The following is a 21,294-nucleotide window of genomic DNA, read 5'->3' as shown; positions in this document are numbered from 1 at the left end:
AGAACCTATTGAACTCAGTAGCAGAATCAGAGGCTGAAAGCTGACCATCGTTATTAGACAGGAGAGTCGGTTTGTTATTTAAAGACTTCTTTGATCCCAATATTTGAGAAATTGTTCTCCAAGTTTGTTTAATGTTGCTCTTTATTTTGGTAAATTTATCTTCGTAGTATTTAGTTTTGGCTCGTCTAATTATCTTAGACAGCAATAATGAGTAATTCTTTGAGAATTCTTTGGAGACAATTCCTAACCTATACTTCTTCTCAAGGTCATGTTTTTTATTAATAGATTTAAGTATTCCCTTTGTAAGCCAGGGATTGTTAAGCCTTTTGGTTGTGACTTGTTTTGTAAGCATAGGACAGTGGGTATTATAAAGGCTAAGAGTTTTTTGAAGAAAAGATTGTACTGCAAGGTTGATGTCCACTATGTTACCTAACTCGGACTCCCAGTTGACATTATCAGCAGCAGTTATAAAATTGCCTATAGCAGTTTCATTGTGTAGTCTAAAACGTATCACTCTTGACTCAAGAGGTGGTTTGCTAATGTTAAGAGAAATGTGGGGTAATGATCTGTAGTGCTATCGGTGATTATACCTGAAGTAAGCGGAGAGGTTATGTTTGTCCAGATGTGATCGAGCGTCGTGGCAGTGCTATCAGTGATTCTAGTAGGTCTAGTGATTAAGGGTATGAGGAAGCAGGAATTCATACAGTTGAGGAAGCTAACAGCAGTGGGGTGTTCAGGCTCGCAGAGGTCAATATTAAAGTCCCCTGCGATAATTAGGTGGTTTTTGTTCAGTCTGTTATCAAGTATTAGATTTCTAAGGTTTGAGTTGAATTCGGACACATCAGTGTTAGGAATTCTATAAACTGCACCCACAGTCAGGACAGACTCGGCACCCTTGACTCTGAAGCTGGCGAAGATATACTCCCCATAGCAGTCTCTGGTTCTAATTTCTTTTAAGCATGTTAGTTCTTGGTGGTAGTAAAGAGCAGTGCCACCACCTCTCTGAATTTGACGACAGTTGTGAATTGCTGAGTAGTTAGGCATGTTAAAGAGCTGAGTAGTATCCTCTTTCAACCATGTTTCAGTAAGTATAATAAAAGAGAATTTGTTGTCAATAGCTTCAATCAAGGCACTAACATCATCGAAGTGTTTACCTAGGGATCTAACGTTCAAATTGATTACAGAGATATTGTGATTATGAGTTAATACATTGTTTACATCATGTGCTGCAAAATATCTGCAATTTAGATCATTAAAGTGATAATTGTCATAGATAGTGGATAAGAGGTTAAGTTCAGGGTCTATACTTGTCTGCATAAAAAAAGCTGATTGCAGGAAAAACAAGGGAAGAAAGGCAAATAACAAGGTAGAAATAAGCTATAAAATAGGGAAAAAGATGTACACAATACAGAACAAAGCAAACTCAAAAGGGGCTTACAGGGGTACAATGGAGTAAGGGAGTATGGCTAGGCTAGGCAACCTAGGTAATAAATGAGATTAACGAAAAAACATATAAACATGGACTATACAAAACACAAGATATAGAAATACAAAACAAAAATATAAACAAGACTAAGCAATACAAAAACAAATTGAGCAAAAATGAAAAATGAGGTAGATTGCTTACAAGTACTCTCAGGTACACTGTAAGTAACAATTTGCAATTTGAGATACAGGCAAAGCCAGGGGTACAATGGAGTAAGGGAGCATGGCGAGGCTAGGCAACCTAGGTAATAAATGGAATCAAAGAAAAGTTGAATAATATGCATAGGCAAATTTAAGCTAATGATTATTAACTATAAATAGTTCAGTTATGACTGTATAATTAATAAGACCTGAAGAACTATTTATGCACTCAATTAAAAAATTTCAGTAAATGACTAGTTAAGAGTAAGTTAAAAATTAAGTCAGAAAATGAAACAATGAGACTTAGGAAACCTAGCCCCACTAGTTGACAGGGGGTTAATTAAGTTAATTCACTGGGAGTGATAATGAGCTGAGACAGACCACATTGGGAGAGGAAAGCGTTGAGGTTCTCTTCTTTAGTAATAGTGAACATTTTGCCCTCTGCGGTTTTTCTCACCTTTATCAGTCCATCTCTAACGAAGCACTGATGAATCGCATCTGGGTTTTTTTGACGGATTTGACGCAGGCGGTAGAGGAGGTGCTGTCTGTTCCTAGTCAAGCACTCGTTGATGTATAATCCCGTCCGTTGGGCTACAGCTGTCCGGACTAGATTGGATTTCGTGAACTGGGAAGACAGCTTCAGGCGAATTTTCCGTTGGTTTTGACTTGATGGATTCTTTTTGCCTACTCTGTAGGCAGCAATAACGTCAGATTTGTTTAGAATGAGCTGCAATTTGTCTTTTATGAGATCCAGAGCTATTTCGACACAGTTTTCACCATCATGTTCCACAGGTAAATCTTGGGACGACACTATAACAGAGTCTAACAGCTTTTCCTGGTCTTGTTCATCCTGGGAGACAGAACGCTGGGCTGAAAATGTACTGATACATGCAGTCATTTTGTTGAGGGCTTCCTCCTGTTTTTTAATGGCTTCATCAGTTTTCAGAAGGATGCTTTCCTCACGGAGATCATTTAAATCATGCTGTAGTTGGTCTTGGCTTGCCTTGCAGTTTCTAATTTCCTCGCGGAGGAGGGTTATTTCTTGTTGTTGTTGTTGGAGATTAGCGCGGATCGCTAGATTCTCATTTAGAAGACTCAAGATGATAGCATTTTGAGACTCGAGGACTTGGCACAACTTTTTGAACCACTGATTCTCGGCCCAGTTATAGAATTCCGGTGAGGGACCGGAAGCTCGCTTGAGTTGCTTATAGTGGGATGCTAGCATGTCCATAGGAGAGGGTTGAGATGTCTCTGCTCCCTTGCTCAAAGGGGTGGAGGGGAGGGCAGCACCGCTGCCCTGGACCCCAGAGCTTCCAGACGGAGAAACACGAATATTGTTTGAGTTGGCCGGGATGGTTGCCTTGTTAAGGGGTTTGTTGTCCTTCTTTCTCTGCACAGCCCCATGTTTAGGAGACATGATTGGTTAGAATGGACTGGGGGTATATATTGTGAAGATACTTGCGTCAGGCAGCGCGGCGGCGGCAGCAGGCACTGGTACTCACAGCCGTAGAGGAATGTTTTGAAACTTAATTGAGATGGAATGAGTTGATTTTGGTCGGTTACTTTGGTTTTGCTATAACATGCTAGGACTCCATGTACTTAGCTGCCTGTGGGTGGCGGTCTACATCATCTGGCAATAGTATAAGGGCTGATATACTGCTTAGAGTGAGGAGCGCAGCGTGATCACGTTGGTCTCGTAGCGTAGCTCGAGTTGTCCGACTTGAAGAGTGACTTGACAAGTGACTTGAAGAGTACAACCATTGTGATGGGATCCCTGGATTTGAAAGTTCTCGTAATCCATCCTATCATTTTTCTGACTGTCGCAATATTTACTTGGTTATGCTCCTTAAACGTTAGGTCGTCAGACATTATTATTCCCAAATCCTTTACATGCTGTTTTCCTACTATGGGTACATTTGATTGTGTTTTGTACTCTGTATTATGTTTAAGGTCCTCATTTTTACCGTACCTGAGTACCTGGAATCTATCACTGTTAAACATCATGTTATTTTCTGATGCCCAGTTGAAAACTTTATTAATATCAGCTTGAAGTTTTTCAGTGTCTTCAGCCGAGATAATTTTCATACTGACTTTTGTGTCATCTGCAAAGGATGAAACGAAGCTGTGACTTGTATTTTTGTCTATATCTGATATGAGAATAAGGAAAAGCAGCGGTGCAAGGACTGTACCCTAAGGTACAGAGCTTTTAACTGCACTTGGACTAGATTTTATATGGTTGACCGTTACTCGCTGAGTCCTGTTTGACAGAAAACTGAGTATCCAGCGTCCTACTTTACCGGTTATTCCCATTGACTTCATTTTGTGTGCTATCACGCCATGGTCACATTTATCGAAAGCCTTTGCGGAGTCCGTGTATATCACATCAGCATTCTGTTTTTCTTCTAATGCCTCAGTGACTTTGTCGTAGTGCTCAAGTAGCTGTGAGAGGCACGATCTTCCCGCTCGAAATCCATGTTGGCCTTGGTTGTGAAGGTCATTGGTCTCCATGAAGTTGGTGACCTGACTCCTAATCACTCTCTCAAATATTTTATGATGTGCGATGTTAGTGCAACTGGTCTATAATTCTTTGCCAATGCTTTGCTCCGGCCCTCCCTTGTGTAGAGGGGCTATGTCTGCTACTTTAGGTGCATCTGTTATCTCCCCCGTGTCCAAGCTCTTCCTCCACACTATACTGAGTGCCTGTGCTACCGGCACTTTGCATTTCTTTATAAATATTGAGTTCCATAAGTCTGGACCTGGGGCCGAGTGCATGGGCATGTTTTCAATGTCTCTTTCAAAATTTAGTGCGCTCGTGTTGATATCAGTTATATTTACAGGGATTTGAATATCCCGCATAAAGAAGTTGTCTGGATCTTCCACTTTCATGTTGTTTATTGGAGTGCTAAACATGTCCTCATACTGCTTTTTTAGGATTTCACTAATTTCTTTGTTATCCTCCGTGTATGAACCTTCACTTGTACGAATAGGTCCAATACTGGCAGTTGTTTTTGCATTTGATTTCGCATATGTGAAGAAATATTTTGGATTTTTCTTTATTTCCTGAATTGCTTTCTGTTCTAACTGCCTTTCTTCAGTTTCATATGAGTGTTTCAATTTCCGCTCGATTTCTTCAATCTCCCTATTTAAATTATTCCTTCTTTGACGGGAAATTCGTGTCTGCATAAGCAGTTCCGTTACTTTTTTCCTGTGTTTATAGTGTCGTCTGCGTTCTCTTTCTATGTTAGATCTCTTTCTGGCTTTCCTCAAAGGAACATGCTTCAGACAGACTTGATACGCTTCCGAAGTCAGTTTTTCTATTCCTTCTGTAGGACTTGTATTACTTAGAACAGTTTCCCATGGAATGTTTGTAAGTTCCCTGTTTATTATCTCCCAGTCTATCCTTTTATTATTAAAATTGAATTTACTGAATAGCCCCTCTCGCTTTAGCAACGTTTTAGGTTTATTCTGAGTATTGATGGTCGTTTGCACTTCAATGAGCTTGTGATCTGAGTATGTGGTATCTGATATCGTAATGTCTCTGATAATGTCGTCATTGTTCGTAAAGACCAGATCTAGAATATTTTCATTTCTCGTTGGCTCCGATATCTGCTGATTGAGTGAAAATTTATCACTGAATCTAAGTAGTTCTCTACTCTGTGGTTGGTTAGGTCCTGATAGATTTCCTGGTATAATATTATTGTTTGCTATTTTCCACCTGAGACTAGGCAAGTTGAAGTCACCTAGGAAGATAATATCAGGTATCGGGTTCTTCAAATTATCAAGGCTATTCTCTATTTTGTTTATCTGTTCTGTGAATTCCTCAGCCGTTGCATCTGGCAGTTTGTATATTAGAATAATCACTAAATTTATTTTCTCTTTTTAATCCCAGTACCTCTACCACCTCATTTGTAACGTTTAGGAGCTCCAAGCATACAAGGGCTTCCCTAATATATAGACCCACTCCTCCATGTGACCTAATTTTTCTATCACACCTGTATAGGTTATATCCTGGAATCCAGATCTCACTGTCCAACAATTCCCCTGCATGGGTTTCTGTGAAAGCTCCAAATACTGCATTTGTCTCCGTGAGGAGGCCATTTATGAACTGTACTTTGTTGTTTGTTCTTGTTTTCAGTCCTTGTATGTTGGCAAAGATGAATGAGGTTACTCTATTAGTGATAGTTTGAATGGGAGACTTTTTCGGCAAGCCCATTATGCGTGGACATAATAAGTTTGTTCTGACCAGTACTGATTGTTGTAGGGCAGTTGCCTGTCGTAGTTGTAGTTCCCTTTTGGTGTGTAATTGTATCTGTAATTCTGGAATGCAAGTGGATCTGGCATCCAGTTCCATACACTCTCCATGCTCCTCCTTTTGAATTCTCTTTCGGTCTGGTATAAAAAATGTATAGAGTTTCCTCCAAATTCATTATCCTGCTTGCCACTCTTTATGTAGCATTCCGTGCCTTTCACGTGAAAGTGTGGGCAGCTGAGGTCATAGCATTTTCTGTCCTCCAGTGAGGTTTGGCAATGTCAGGATGGAAAAACCTACATATTGATCCAAATCGACACTCACCTTTCCTAAGCATATTTAACCATTTTTTGGGATGTTGGTAACAGCATTCTAATCCTTTCTTATTACCTGCATATCTATGTCTGCATATGCCCTTTGCATAAAATTTGCATAAGTCTGTCCTTCTGTTCTGAATTGCTCTATCGGGAACTGTTGTAGTGTCTGTACCTATCGAGCTGTCAGTGCTGTCTGTTACACTTTCTAGTTTACTGTCATCTACATCTGGGCCTACTGAGTCAGAGTTTACAACTTCCTGAGTTTCAGCCTCAGTTTCATCCCTGACTATAGCCTCCGCCCCTGGTATATTAGAATAGTTGTTGTTCCTTTCCCACTCCTGGATGGCTGGTAGGCTTCCAATGAATGATGTTTTCCGATCATGCGTCATGTTATCTAGAATTTTTTTAGGATATTCCAAGCTGGCAGGTCATTTTTACACACCCAGAGCAAGTGGCCAGCTCTCAGTGCCGTAGTGTTACTCCTGTACAAGCCGAATGAAATCTATTCTTACAGATATAACATTCAATTCCCATTACATTCGACTTTAAGGAGTTGTTACAGTGGCCGCAAATTTGTTTGTTTACTCCCATTTTGCCTTGTTTTGTTGTATATATCTATATATTTATAATATTATATGTATACCGTATATTTGTAACAATATATATGTTTATTTGTTCTACTGTATGGTCAGTACTTATCACACGGTCGAGAGTGAGGGTCTCAGAGGCTGTACAGTAGACACGTTGTTGTCCCAGGCCGCGGCTGGAGGCCCTCAGTTGCCAGTTACTTGGGTTATAACACTGATATATTAATTCGCCTGTATTACAATAAGGGATTTTCTGCTTTATTTCCGACTTGCAACAGTATTCACTTCTCTATTACTAATTTCTCAATCCACATTTCCCTATTACACTTGTTGGAAACCAATTTGCTAGTAAGCACACGGTGGGCACACGGGACGTGGGCCTATGGGGTGGGTTCTGGCACCACGAGGTGGACTCCACAAAATCCACTTGTTATTTCCTTAAAGCACAAAAGTCAGATGGCAATCACTATGGTATATTGTTTAATAAGTTGAGATGCACTTTATGAGTTATCTGACTGTGTTTAGTTCCTGTATCACTGAAATATCCCGAGATATATATTGTTTTTCGCAGAGCTCGTGCTCTCGTGTGCTTCCCCTCCCCACACGCTACGGACCTCGTAAATACTACGGACGCTACGTAAATACTATTTGTATTTACTACTTGTATCTGCAGAATCGAGCTATTAGCTTTTCGACCCCCCAACTTTCTAACCCATTTATTTTTCCTGTTATGTTTTCTACATATAATTCTCTTACAGACATGTGCACGCACGCGCGCACACACACACACACACACACACACACACACACACACACACACACACACACACACACACACACACACACACACACACATCCTCATGAAGCAGCCCATAGCAGCTGTCTAACTCTCAGGTACTCAGGATACCAGGTGAACAGCGCATCAGGGTGAAAGAAACTGTGCCCATTAATTTGTTTCTGGCTTTCCCGGGGATCAAACCCGGGCCTATAGGACTACGACCCCAGAACGCTGTCCACTCAGCGGGCCCCGTGTGTGTGTGTGTGTGTGTGTGTACTCACCAAGCTGTGCTTGAGGGGACAGGCTCGGCTCCTAGCCCCGCCTTTTCAAAATTATTTAGTGTGTGAAGGTTCTTTAATTCTCATGTTGTACCTGTAAACATTTTTTGTCAATTTTAGTGTTAAATTATCTAAAAATTATCTGTTACTTTAGGATTTGCCCGAAACGCTATGCATGCTAGTGGCTTTACAAGAATGTAAATTCAACTTAATTTCTATGTTCTCTGTTAACCCCCAATGTACCTTCTTGTATATATATAAATGTTTTAATGAACTCATGACGTCGGTGAGAAATTATAATTCCTCACGGCGGGTACCAAAGTAGAGGGTAAATTCCTTGTTCTCATCGATAACAAGCTGAATTTCCAGGGCCACATTCAAAATATAGCAAAAAAGTTTCTAAAACTGTTGGCATTCTTTCCAAGATCAGATATTATGTACCTTGCCCTGCCCTGGTGACGCTCTATTACTCTCATCTGTCCTTGTCTCAATTATGGTATCGTGCTTGGGGTTCTACTAAAAACCGTCTACGTCCTCTAATTAATTAATATAAATCTGCTATTAGAACAATAACAAACTCTTGCCCCAGACAGCACTTGGTACCCTTAAATTTTTGAGTATGTTAGATATTGTCACTGCACATCCTCTCAAATGTACTCTTATATACTTAAAACTCTGAACTGAAATGCCAATCCTGACTTTAAACGTTTCCTAGAAGGTTGAAACAGAACCCATGGGCACCACACCAGAAACTAATGCCTATTTGATATTCCAAGAGTGCGCCTTAACCAAACTAGAAATGCTCTACAAATCAAGGGATTCAGAATGTGGAATGACCTTCCCAATCACGTTAAAGGCTGTACATCTCTTAACTAGTTTAAGAGAAAAACAAAGTACTACCTAATAAACTCCATGTAACTTACCTTACCCCCTTAATGTCAACCTGTGTTGTGTTATTTTTCAAATAATATTGTTGACCACCCCTCCGTGGTGCCTCCTTGCCGTGGTGAGGGGCTCACGTACACCTCCCTGGGACCGGTGTGGGTTGCCTGTGCCCCCTCTTTGGGTGGTGTACGTGCTGAAGGGCACCATGTAGGGACCTTGTGAGCCATCGGACCACCCGCTGGAGGGGTCGCCTGTGAGGGGCTGCCCTGAGTGGATGGTTGGGTGTCCAGGCTGGGGCGATAGGGGGACTGGGGTCTTAGCATCAGTGTGGGAGAATGAAAGAAGTAGTAGGACTCCCCTGTTGAAAAGGGGGAGCACCGCTGGAGACGACGCACCCTTCCTGCACTGGCCCGTGCTCGGCCTCCCTGGGTGCCCTGGTAGGTGGTATCCCTTGGTTCCAGGTCCCATTCTTTAGATATTGGTTTGCTGCATGGATGACGACTCGACTTCTCTTACCCATGCTCATGGGGTGGGCAACCAGGCCCCTGAGTCGGACCGTCCTGGAAGACCGGAATCTGTAGCCCCCACTACAGGACCCGGTTTAGGCCCAGACCGGACTCTTCCTCCCTGCTCCCCTCCCTCCTCTGTGATTGGGTTGAGCCCCAAGCCTGCTGTGGTGACCGTCTCGTCCCCTTGCACGGCTTCATCTCTTCTTGTGACAACTGCACCTTTTGCCCGTAATAGTGGCTTTAGGCATTGTATGTACTAGCTCTACCTATAAGTCAACCAATCTTTGTAAAAATTTCTTGTATGTATGTACCTTACCTAAATAAACATTTATTTTATTTATTTATTTATTTTGACCCATCTCTCTCTAAAGGTTCTCATCGCCGTACCCGCCACGGCCGCTCTCGTATGATCCCTTCCCTTACTAATTCGTTCCATGCTTTGTTTGGTCCTGCTACATGGACTTTTAAGTATTTTGACTTCCAACCTTTGGATTCAACTCCTGACGATTTTTCCCTTCATAGGCATCTTGTCGATTCCGTAGATGCCTCTGTCACCTTCAACCCCACCCGTCTTGGTACCCGTGTCATTGCTGCTCCTTCTCAGGATGTGGCCACCCGCTTGGCCGCCTTATCCTGCCTTGGCAAGACCCCTGTTCGAGTCTCCAAGAACGCTCGGTTGAATGCCAGTGTTGGCACTGTTCTCCTCCCGCACTATGTTGTGACCGGTGTTAGGAATCTCAAGGACAGCCACGAGGATATCAAGCATATCCTCGAGGCCCAGGGTCATTCTGTCCTCCAGGTGGATATGTTTACTCGTCCCCCTCGTGGTCATCGCCGTCTGCCCCTTCGGGTTGTGAAGATTACCTTTAATGGTAGGACCCTTCCGCCCTCTGTCATTCTTGCTGGTGCCAGGTGCTCCGTTCAGGAGTATATTCCATCTCCTCGGCTCCGTAGTAAGTGCTGGAGGTTTGGGCATGGTGCCCTCAAATGCTCTAGTCCTGTCTCTCTCTGTCCCTTGTATGGAGGCGAGGGTCACTCTAAGTGGAGTGCACTTCTCCCCATACCCGAGCCCTTCCCCATGCCCGAGCCCTTCCCCATGCCCGGGCCCTTTCCCCATGCCCGGGCCTCTTCCCCATGCCCGGGCCCCTTCCCCATGCCCGGGCCCCTTCCCCATGCCCGGGCCCCTTCCCCATGCCCGGGCCCCTTCCCCATGCCCGGGCCCCTTCCCCATGCCCGGGCCCTTCCCCATGCCCGGGCCCTTCCCCATGCCTAGGCCCTTCCCCATGCCCGGGCCCTTCCCCATGCCCGGGCCCTTCCTCATGCCCGGGCCCTTCCCAATGCCCGAGCCCTTCCCCATGCCTAGGCCCTTCCCCATGCCTAGGCCCTTCCCCATGCCAGGGCCCTTCCCCATGCCCGGGCCCTTCCCCATGTCCGGGCCCTTCCCCATACCCAGGTCCTTCCCCATACCCAGGTCCTTCCCCATGCCCGGGCCCTTCCCCATGTCCGGGCCCTTCCCCATGTCCGGGCCCTTCCCCATGTCCGGGCCCTTCCCCATGCCAGGGTCCTTCCCCATGCCCGAGCCCTTTTCCATGCCCGAGCCCCTCCCCATGCCCGGGCCCTTCCCAATGCCCGAGCCCTTCCCAATGCCCGAGCCCTTCCCCATGCCCGGCCCCTTCCCCATGCCCGGGCCCTTCCCCATGCCTAGGCCCTTTCCCATGCCCGGGCCCTTCCCCATGCCAGGGCCCTTCTCCATGCCCGGGCCCTTCCCTATGCCAGGGCCCTTCCCCATGCCAGGGCCCTTCTCCATGCCCGGGCCCTTCCCCATGCCCGGGTCCTTCCCCATGCCCGGGCCCTTCCCTATGCCTAGGCCCTTCCCCATGCCCAGGCCCTTCCCCATGCCCGAGCCCTTCCCCATGCCCGAGCCCTTCCCCATGCCCAGGCCCTTCCCCTATGCCCGGGCCCTTCCCCATGCCTAGGCCCTTCCCTATGCCTAGGCCCTTCCCTATGCCTAGGCCCTTCCCTATGCCTAGGCCTTTTCCCATGCCCGGGGCCCTTCCCTATGCCCGGGCCCTTCCCCATGCCCGGGCCCTTCCCCATGCCCGGGCCCTTCCCCATGCCCGGGCCCTTCCCCATGCCCGGGCCCTTCCCCATGCCCGGGCCCTTCCCCATGCCCGGGCCCTTCCCCATGCCCGGGCCCTTCCCCATGCCCGGGCCCTTCCCCATGCCCGGGCCCTTCCCCATGCCCGGGCCCTTCCCCATGCCCGGGCCCTTCCCCATGCCCGGGCCCTTCCCCATGCCCGGGCCCTTCCCCATGCCCGGGCCCTTCCCCATGCCCGGGCCCTTCCCCATGCCCGGGCCCTTCCCCATGCCCGGGCCCTTCCCCATGCCCGGGCCCTTCCCCATGCCCGGGCCCTTCCCCATGCCCGGGCCCTTCCCCATGCCCGGGCCCTTCCCCATGCCCGGGCCCTTCCCCATGCCCGGGCCCTTCCCCATGCCCGGGCCCTTCCCCATGCCCGGGCCCTTCCCCATGCCCGGGCCCTTCCCCATGCCCGGGCCCTTCCCCATGCCCGGGCCCTTCCCCATGCCCGGGCCCTTCCCCATGCCCGGGCCCTTCCCCATGCCCAGGCCCTTCCCCATGCCCAGGCCTTCCCTATGCCTGGGTCCTTCCCCATGCCCGGGCTCTCCCACCCCCCCTCACACACACACACACACACACACACACACACACACACACACACACACACACACACACAGCATGGCTAAAAAAGTAATCTATAACAAGCTCATACTCACAACTCCCCTGTCCTCCCATCTCATGCATTTATCATTTCCTCTCTCCCAGTTCCTATTCTCTCTCTCGTCGTTGCCTCACGTTCCCGCCCTCGTCGCCCCTCCTGCTGCGGCCGACCACCTTCACAAGACTCGCGCATCCATCAACCCGGACGCTGTAGACCCAAGCCCAAACGTTCCCACGCCTCCACTATCCACCGCCCCCGAGGGATTCGCACGCTCCGCCACGGACTACCACATCCCGCCATCATGGACTACCACGCCCCGCCATGTACTACCACGCCCCGCCACGGACTACCACGCCCCGCCACAGACTACCACGCCCCGTCACGGACTACCACGCCCCGTCACGGACTACCACGCCCCACCACGGACCACACCCCGTTACGGACTACCACGCCCCGTCACGGACTACCACGCCCCGTCACGGACTACCACGCCCCGTCACGGACTACCACGCCCCACCACGGACCACACCCCGTCACGGACTACCACGCCCCACCACGGACTACCACGTCCCGCCACGGACTGCCCCGCCACGGACTACCATGCCCCGCCACGGACTACCATGCCCCGCCACGGACTATACCACGCCCCGCCACGGACTACCACGCCCCGCCACGGACTGCCACGCCCCGCCACGGACTACCACGCCCCACTACGTACTACCACGTCCCACCACGGACTACCACGCCCCGCCACGAACTACCACGCCCCGCCTCGGACTACCACGCCCCGCCACGGACTACCACGCCCCGCCACGGACTACCATGCCTCGCCACGGACTACCACGTCCCACCACGGACTACCACGTCCCGCCACGGACTACCACGCCCCGCCACGGACTACCACGCCCCGCCACGGACTACCACGCCCCGCCACGGACTACCACGCCCCGCCACGGACTACCACGGACTACCACGCCCCGCCACGAACTACCACGCCCCGCCACGGACTACCACGCCCCGCCACGGACTACCACGCCCCGCCACGGACTACCACGCCCCGCCACGGACTGCCACGTCCCACCACGGACTACCACGCCCCGCCACGGACTACCACGCCCCGCCACGGACTACCACGCCCCGCCACGGACTACCACGCCCCGCCACGGACTACCACGGACTACCACGCCCCGCCACGAACTACCACGCCCCGCCACGGACTACCACGCCCCGCCACGGACTACCACGCCCCGCCACGGACTACCACGCCCCGCCACGGACTACCACGCCCCGCCACGGACTTCCACGCCCCGCCACGGACTACCACGTCCCGCCACGGACTACCACGCCCCGCCACGGACTACCACGCCCCGCCACGGACTACCACGCCCCGCCACGGACTACCACGCCCCGCCACGGACTACCACGCCCCGCCACGGACTACCACGCCCCGCCACGGACTACCACGCCCCGCCACGGACTACCACGCCCCGCCACGGACTACCACGTCCCGCCACGGACTACCAAGTCCCGCCACGGACTACCACGCCCCGCCACGGACTACCACGCCCCGCCACGGACTACCACGCCCCGCCACGGACTACCACGCCCCGCCAGGGACTACCAAGTCCCGCCAGGGACTACCACGCCCCGCCACGGGCATGACGTCCACCTTGGGGCTTGACGTGTGGCCACGAGGTAACACAGGTCTCCTCACCTGGTTCCCACGCCCAGCCGCACCCGCCCCGCTCTCATTCTTCAACGTCTCACTCTATCAGGTGTCAATATCTGGCTGGTACTGTATCAGTACCTGGCTGGTACTGTATCAGTACCTGGCTGGTACTGTATCAATACCTGACTGGTACTGTATCAATACCTGGCTGGTACTGTATCAGTACCTGGCTGGTACTGTATCAATACCTGGCTGGTACTGTATCAGTACCTGGCTGGTACTGTGTCAGTACCTGGCTGGTACTGTGTCAGTACCTGGCTGGTACTGTATCAGTACCTGGCTGGTACTGTATCAGTACCTGGCTGGTACTGTATCAGTACCTGGCTGGTACTGTATCAGTACCTGGCTGGTACTGTATCAATACCTGGCTGGTACTGTATCAATACCTGGCTGGTACTGTATCAGTACCTGGCTGGTACTGTATCAGTACCTGGCTGGTACTGTATCAGTACCTGGCTGGTACTGTATCAGTACCTGGCTGGTACTGTATCAGTACCTGGCTGGAACTGTATCAGTACCTGGCTGGTACTGTATCAGTACCTGGCTGGTACTGTATCAGTACCTGGCTGGTACTGTATCAGTACCTGGCTGGTACTGTATCAATAACTGGCTGGTACTGTATCAATCCCTGACTGTTATTGTATGAATTCATGTCAGGTACTCTATCAATACCTTTCCTTGCGGTTACCTTGAGTTGATTCTGAGGAACGATTAACTTAAAGGCAGCCAGGTCTGTGACCAGGCCTCCTAGAGGTGGCCTAGTCTACCAGACTGTTTGACTCACCTGCTTGCAGGCTGATATATGAATCACAGCCCTTGTTCACTGAATTCAAATGCTCAAAGATGTCATTTAAATTTGTGAGATGTCAAGCCAAGTGGAGGCACTCAACTTATCTGTAAGGGCATATTTTTTAATTGGACATATTTCTAGTTCAGTTCTGAGCGCCCACACCCAGTCCAGAACATTTCCAGGTGAAAGCCACCTTATTTCTGTATGAAAAAGAAGGCCAGAATATTCAGCCTGCCCATCCTCACATAAATCACAGAACAGCCACGTGTTTAGTGCATGACCTTTGACACCTTTGACACCATTGACACTCTTGATTACATCATTCATGTCAGCTTCCAGGTCAGGTTCCAACTCCTTCACAATCAATGTCTGGCTATGGATTGTGTTACCTCCAGTGCGTAACTTCTATTGTTGAATTCTACATTTTGGCCAAAGCAAAAAGCCACCAACGTGATACAACATGGACACAACAGGTGACACTTTAAAAAGCTTCAACAACAACATACGCACCAATACAATCATTCCACCTTTAATCGACATTTGGTGTTTTGAAGTATACATCAACCTTGTTGAAGACATCAATTCCACGAGCTTCCAACTCAAGAGCAAAACAGAACAACGTTTCTTCTTCAATTTCCTCAGAACCCAAGTATCGAAAAGACACCATCTGCTGTGAATTGCTAAGATGGAAATTCTCTCTTTCACATTTCTTGGGGACAAAGGTACTGGAGGCAGTCGCATACGGCTTCTTTTTGGCCACACGTGATTTCTGCCATTTTCACAGCTGCAGGTTTGGCCAATCCTTCAACAATAATACGTGGCTTCTTGCTTCGGCCAATCAACCGGGCCACTTCTTGATACCTCTTGATGCTGAACGTTGATCAAATGTACATCTTAAGTTGCTTCCAATCTCTCTCTTTTGACAGCTTTTTGCAAATTCTGAAAGTATTCCCGCGGTATTAAGGGTAGATGTGAATGCAAATTTTAAGTGTTTCTTTAGCTGATTCATTTTTAAAGACTCTGCAATCAAGCTTTTAAACAGATTTTTCCAGATTCATTGTGGCTTTCTTTGTCATTGGTCGTCTATTTATGGGAACGCATAATTGAGGAACTCTGCCAGGAAGTTCTTTTCCTGTTGATGTCATCTGAAGGTAAAAGTGAAAAATTATTAATGACGGGAAAATTTAAGCAAATTTTAATAATTTTTTTCATTACATGTCCCTAGGAATCAATAAAAAATTATAATTAAGTCCTCAGCTCTTTATTAGCATTTAATGCAATTTGAAACAAAAATGAAATTTAACGAGACGTGTTAAATATTGCAAATATCACGCTCCCAGAGACAATATAACGGACATTATATGAATGTGGGCGAGATGCTTTTTCACCCACAGGGCTATAAACCAAGGAAACCGCCTACCCGTCGAAGCCGTAACTGCAAAGGCTTTTAAATTTCAGATTTAAACTGGAAAAGATTATCAAGGCAAATGGGGGGAGGGCCTTCGACAAACCGCCGGCTTCCCGTCCCTCAGGAAACAATTTCCTGTTAGTGGCCCTCAGGTAAACACAGGTAATTAGCCATGATGGTTGGAGAGTGTTGCCATAAGGAGAACGGAACTTACGATATGCCGTAGGTGTCTACTGGAGACGTAGCGGCTATGAACAGTGCTCCATATATGAAGAATCATTGAAATTTTAGCATAAGGTTTTAGCTGTAGGTTCAGCAACTTTGAATTGAACCAAATATTACGGTCATTTTTTCGAACATTTTCACAACCTAATATCAAATTGTGTAAAAATTTGATTATGCCTTCATTTGTACTTTTTGAGCCTTCATTACAACGAAATGTTAATTTTTACCTCATTTGTGGTAGTTTATCTGTTCCCCCGACCTCTGGGGTAGAGGGAGCGTGCTGAACAGTCTTGGTACCTTGATGCTGATTATGTTCTCTCTCAGCGTACCTACTGCACCTTACTTTCTAACAGGGCTATTTTGTATTATGATTTTTGTGACCCGTTGAAAGACCTGATTTACACCAGCCTGCAGACGATGAGTCACAATAACGTAGCTGAAGATATGATGACTAAACCACACACCACAAGATGAGGAGATGACGTTTCGGTCCGTCCTGAATTATAATCAAGTCGATTGTGGTTTTAGTTGATTTATCTCCAAACTGATTTGGAGGTAAAAATCCTAGTGTCATCCTGGAAAGGATAATACGGTACTAGAGTTTGTAGTTTGTATCCTTGAATGTCTAATATAAGATTAAGGGCCAAGTACAGTATCCTAACTACCAGGTTCCTCTTTGTTTCTAATTGTCCAGAGGCATCAGGTGCAAGGTCCCCCAGTCCAACTACTGACCTTTCCCAGGATGCAACCCACAACAGTCGCCTGACTTCCGGATGGCTATTTAACTACAAAGTGTATAGAGGCATCAGGTAAAAGGAAACATCTCACACCGTTTCTCTCCTGCTTGGGACTCAACTCGCGTCCCTCGAGTGTGAGTCGAGGACGTATAGAACTGTATTAATAACGGACTGTTACCATTACGAATCATTTTGTTATATTATTTGTGGCTGGCTTGAGACACGAGCCTGTCACCATCACGTCTTGAAGAGTTGACTCCTGCTCGTCTCCCCGCACCTCTCTGACCCGCCCAGCCACAACCTTCAACACCAGGAACCAGCAATATATATAACGGCCGTCACAGGCTATGCAATGCGGCAATAATTTGACCCGCGAGTGAGGGCTAAGACAATAACAGTGTGAGTGGAGGAGTGAGGGCGAACAATGAGGGAAGCAGAGCTACAGTAAATAGGAGAGACTGGAGAGAAAATAAATAAACACAGAAGGAGAGAGACTAAGAGACACACAGATATAATTTGTGATTGAGAGAGTTATGTGTAATACATTCACACACAGGCCTTACTTAACCTCTTCTCCCCCCTTCATCCCTCTCCCTTGTGTATTTACTATTTGTGCCTGCAGGGTCGAGCTGTTAGCTCTTGGACCCCGCCTTTGTACCCGTCGGTTGTCTAATCTTCTGATTTCCGACCTATTTTTTTCTTTTCCATAACTATAACATATATTTCTCTCTAAAACACACACACACACATACACACACACTCCATACACAGTTTTAAATGTAGATTTGTTAAGAGCCCAATGTGTTCAGGAATCTATACCCTAGTTGACTGACAGTTGAGAGGCGGGACCAAAAAACCAAAGCTCAACCCCCACAAGCACAACTAGGTGATTACAACTACGTGAGTACACACACACACACACACACACACACACACACACACACACACACACACACACACACACACACACACACAAAAGCAGGAAGACAGCATAAGGCTACAAGATGACCTGGACAAACTGAAGAAATGCTTGACAAATGGCTATTAGAGTTTAACTCGATCAAATGCAAAGTAATGAAGATTGTGGAAGGGAGCCGGAGACCAGACACAAGGTACCATTTGGAAGATGAAATCTTTCAAGAATCAGGGAGAGAAGAAGACCTCAGAGTTGATATCCCACCAGACCTGCGCCTTGAAGCCCACATCAAGAAGATATCGGCGGCATGTGCCAGGTTGACCAACTAAGAACGACCTTCAGAAACTTGTGCTAGGAATCTTTTAGAACCTTATCTGCAACATATGTTAGACCAATCCTGGTGTATGCAGCCCCAGTATAGAACCCGTTTCTAGTCAAGTACAAGACTAAATTGGAGAAGGTTCAAATGTATGTAACCAGACTAGTACCCGAGCTGAGGGGTATGAGCTACGAGGAGAGACTATGGGAACTAAACCTCACGTCGCTGGAAGAAGAGTTAGGGGAGACACGATCACCACATACAAGATTCTCGGATTAATTAACAGGGTAGATAAGACAGTTTATTTAACACTGGTGGCACATTCACAAGGGGACACAGGTGGAAACTGAATAACGAAATAAGCCATAAAAACATTAGAAGAAACTTTTTCAGTGTCAGCGTAGTTAATAAATGGTCTGCATTAGGCAGTGATGTGGTGGAGGCCGACTCCATACCCAGCTTCAAATATACATATGATAGAGCCGAATAGGCTCATTAATCTGTACACCAGTTGACAGTAGAGAGGCGGGAAGAAAGATCCGAAGCGCAACCCTTGCAAGCACAAATTTATTTATTTATTTATTTATATATATACAAGAAGGTACATTGGGTTTGTGAGAATACATTGCATAGTACAATATTTACAATCTTGTAAAGTCACTAGTACGCGCAGCGTTTCGGGCAGGTCCTTAATCTAACAGATAATTTTAAGTAGGTAATTTCTATCAGAATTAATAAAATGATAACAAATACATTGCAAGGAAAAAAAAATGAGATGAGAGAGATTACTTAGGTAATTACACACACACACACACACACACACACACACACACACACACACACACACACACACACACACACACACACACACACACACACACACACACACACACACATTGTGTGAATATTGTTACTTATTGAATATTGAACTCGAGGAGGGATACAGAAACCAAAAGGTTAGCATACCGAAAGGGAAACTATGAGGGGATAAGAAAATTCCTAACAGATATAGCATGGGAAACAGAGCTCAGGGGAAAGACGGCCCAAGATATGATGGATTACATCACGCAGAAGTGCAAGGACGCAGCAAACAAGTTTGTCTCAGTCCAAAAGGAAAACAGAGAAATGAAGATGAGAAACCCATGGTTTAATCAAAGATGTAGGCTAGCTAAGCAACAAAGTAAAAGGGCATGGAGAAACTATAGGAATAACAGGACACTGGAGAGCAGAGAAAGATACCAGAATGCCAGGAATGAATATGTCAGGATGAGAAGAGAGGCAGAAAGACAATACGAAAATGACATCGCAAGCAAGGCAAAGACTCAGCCTAAATTATTGCATAGCCACATTAGGAGAAAAACAACAGTAAAGGAACAGGTTATGAGATTAAGGATAGGGGCGGAAGGATTCACTACAAATGACAAGGAAGTGTGTGAGGAATTGAATAAGAAATTCCAGGAGGTCTTCACCTTAGAGCAAGGAGAAATTCCAGAGGTAAGTGAGGGAATAGCTAACCAGGAACCACTGGAAGAGTTTGAGATTACCAGTGGGGAAGTAAGGAAGTGTTTACTAGAGTTGGACGTGACGAAGGCTATAGGCCCAGATGGAATCTCCCCTTGGGTTCTAAAGGAGGGAGCAAGAGAACTGAGCCTACCACTCTCCATAGTGTATAACAAATCCCTGGCAACAGGGGAACTGCCAGATATTTGGAAAGCAGCTAACGTAGTCCCGATATACAAGAAAGGGGATAGACAGGAGGCACTGAACTACAGGCCAGTGTCCCTAACCTGCATACCATGCAAGCTGATGGAGAAGATTGTGCGAAAAAAACTAGTGGAGCATCTGGAGCGAAGGAACTTTGTAACACAGCATCAACATGGGTTCAGGGATGGCAGGTCCTGCCTCACAGGGTTACTTGAATTCTACGACCAGGCAACAAAAATAAGGCAAGAAAGAGAAGGGTGGGCAGACTGCATATTTTTGGATTGTCAGAAAGCCTTTGATACAGTGCCACACAAGAGGCTAGTGCGAAAGTTGGAGATGCAGGCTGGAGTGAGAGGGAAGGTACTCCGGTGGATAGAGAAGTACCTAAGCAACAGGAGACAACGAGTCTGTGTGAGGGGTGAGGTCTCAGATTGGCGAGACGTCACAAGTGGAGTCCCGCAGGGGTCAGTCCTTGGACCTATACTGTTTCTGGTATATGTAAATGATCTCCCAGAGGGTATAGATTCGTTCCTCTCAATGTTTGCCGACGATGCAAAAATTATGAGGAGGATTGAAACAGAGGATGATAGTAGGAGGCTACAAGATGACCTGGATAGATTGAGTGAATGGTCCAACAAATGGCTGTTGAAGTTCAACCCGAGTAAATGCAAAGTAATGAAACTAGGCAGTGGAAACAGGAGGCCAGGCACAGGATACAGAATAGGAGATGAAGTACTTAATGAAACAGACAGAGAGAAAGATCTAGGAGTTGATATCACACCAAATCTGTCTCCTGAAGCCCACATAAAGAGAATAACGTCTGCGGCATATGCGAGGCTGGCTAACATCAGAACGGCGTTCAGGAACCTGTGTAAGGAATCATTCAGAATCTTGTACACCACATATGTAAGACCAATCCTGGAGTATGCGGCCCCAGCATGGAGCCCGTACCTTGTCAAGCACAAGACGAAGCTGGAAAAAGTCCAAAGGTATGCTACTAGACTAGTCCCAGAACTAAGAGGCATGAGTTATGAGGAAAGGCTGCGGGAAATGCACCTTACGACACTGGAAGACAGAAGAGTAAGGGGGGACATGATCACAACCTACAAAATCCTCAGGGGAATCGACCGGGTAAACAAGGATGAACTATTCAACACTGGTGGGACGCGAACAAGGGGACACAGGTGGAAGCTGAGTACCCAAATGAGCCACAGAGACGTTAGAAAGAACTTTTTCAGTGTCAGAGTAGTTAGTAAATGGAATGCATTAGGAAGTGATGTGGTGGAGGCTGACTCCATACACAGTTTCAAATGTAGATATGATAGAGCCCAATAGGCTCAGGAATCTGTACACCAGTTGATTGACGGTTGAGAGGCGGGACCAAAGAGCCAGAGCTCAACCCCCGCAAGCACAATTAGGTGAGTACACACACACACGCCAAACGCAGGACATTCACAACTGGAACAAACACAGAGGATGGGGTGGAACAGGAAGCAAGG

At 47.3% G+C, this 21,294-nt stretch overlaps 2 protein-coding genes across 2 annotated transcripts; one reads left to right on the top strand and one right to left on the bottom strand.

Annotated features, from left to right (window-relative positions):
* Positions 1-7,918: 7,918 nt before the first annotated feature.
* LOC138352064 (putative per-hexamer repeat protein 5) lies at positions 7,919-11,144 on the bottom strand. The gene is made up of 2 exons (XM_069304245.1): positions 10,499-11,144; positions 7,919-7,929 (listed from the first exon to the last, which is right to left on the bottom strand). Exons 1-2 carry the CDS (start codon positions 11,142-11,144, stop codon positions 7,919-7,921), a joined length of 657 nt encoding a protein of 218 aa, XP_069160346.1.
* A 900-nt stretch (positions 11,145-12,044) lies between these two features.
* On the top strand, positions 12,045-14,694 carry LOC138352063 (foot protein 1 variant 1-like). The gene is made up of 2 exons (XM_069304244.1): positions 12,045-13,759; positions 14,628-14,694. Exons 1-2 carry the CDS (start codon positions 12,045-12,047, stop codon positions 14,692-14,694), a joined length of 1,782 nt encoding a protein of 593 aa, XP_069160345.1.
* Positions 14,695-21,294: the final 6,600 nt, after the last annotated feature.

The sequence above is a fragment of the Procambarus clarkii genome, chromosome 52, assembly GCF_040958095.1.
Source record: "Procambarus clarkii isolate CNS0578487 chromosome 52, FALCON_Pclarkii_2.0, whole genome shotgun sequence".
NCBI lineage: Eukaryota > Metazoa > Arthropoda > Malacostraca > Decapoda > Cambaridae > Procambarus > Procambarus clarkii.
This window is presented reverse-complemented; position numbering and strand designations above follow the sequence as displayed.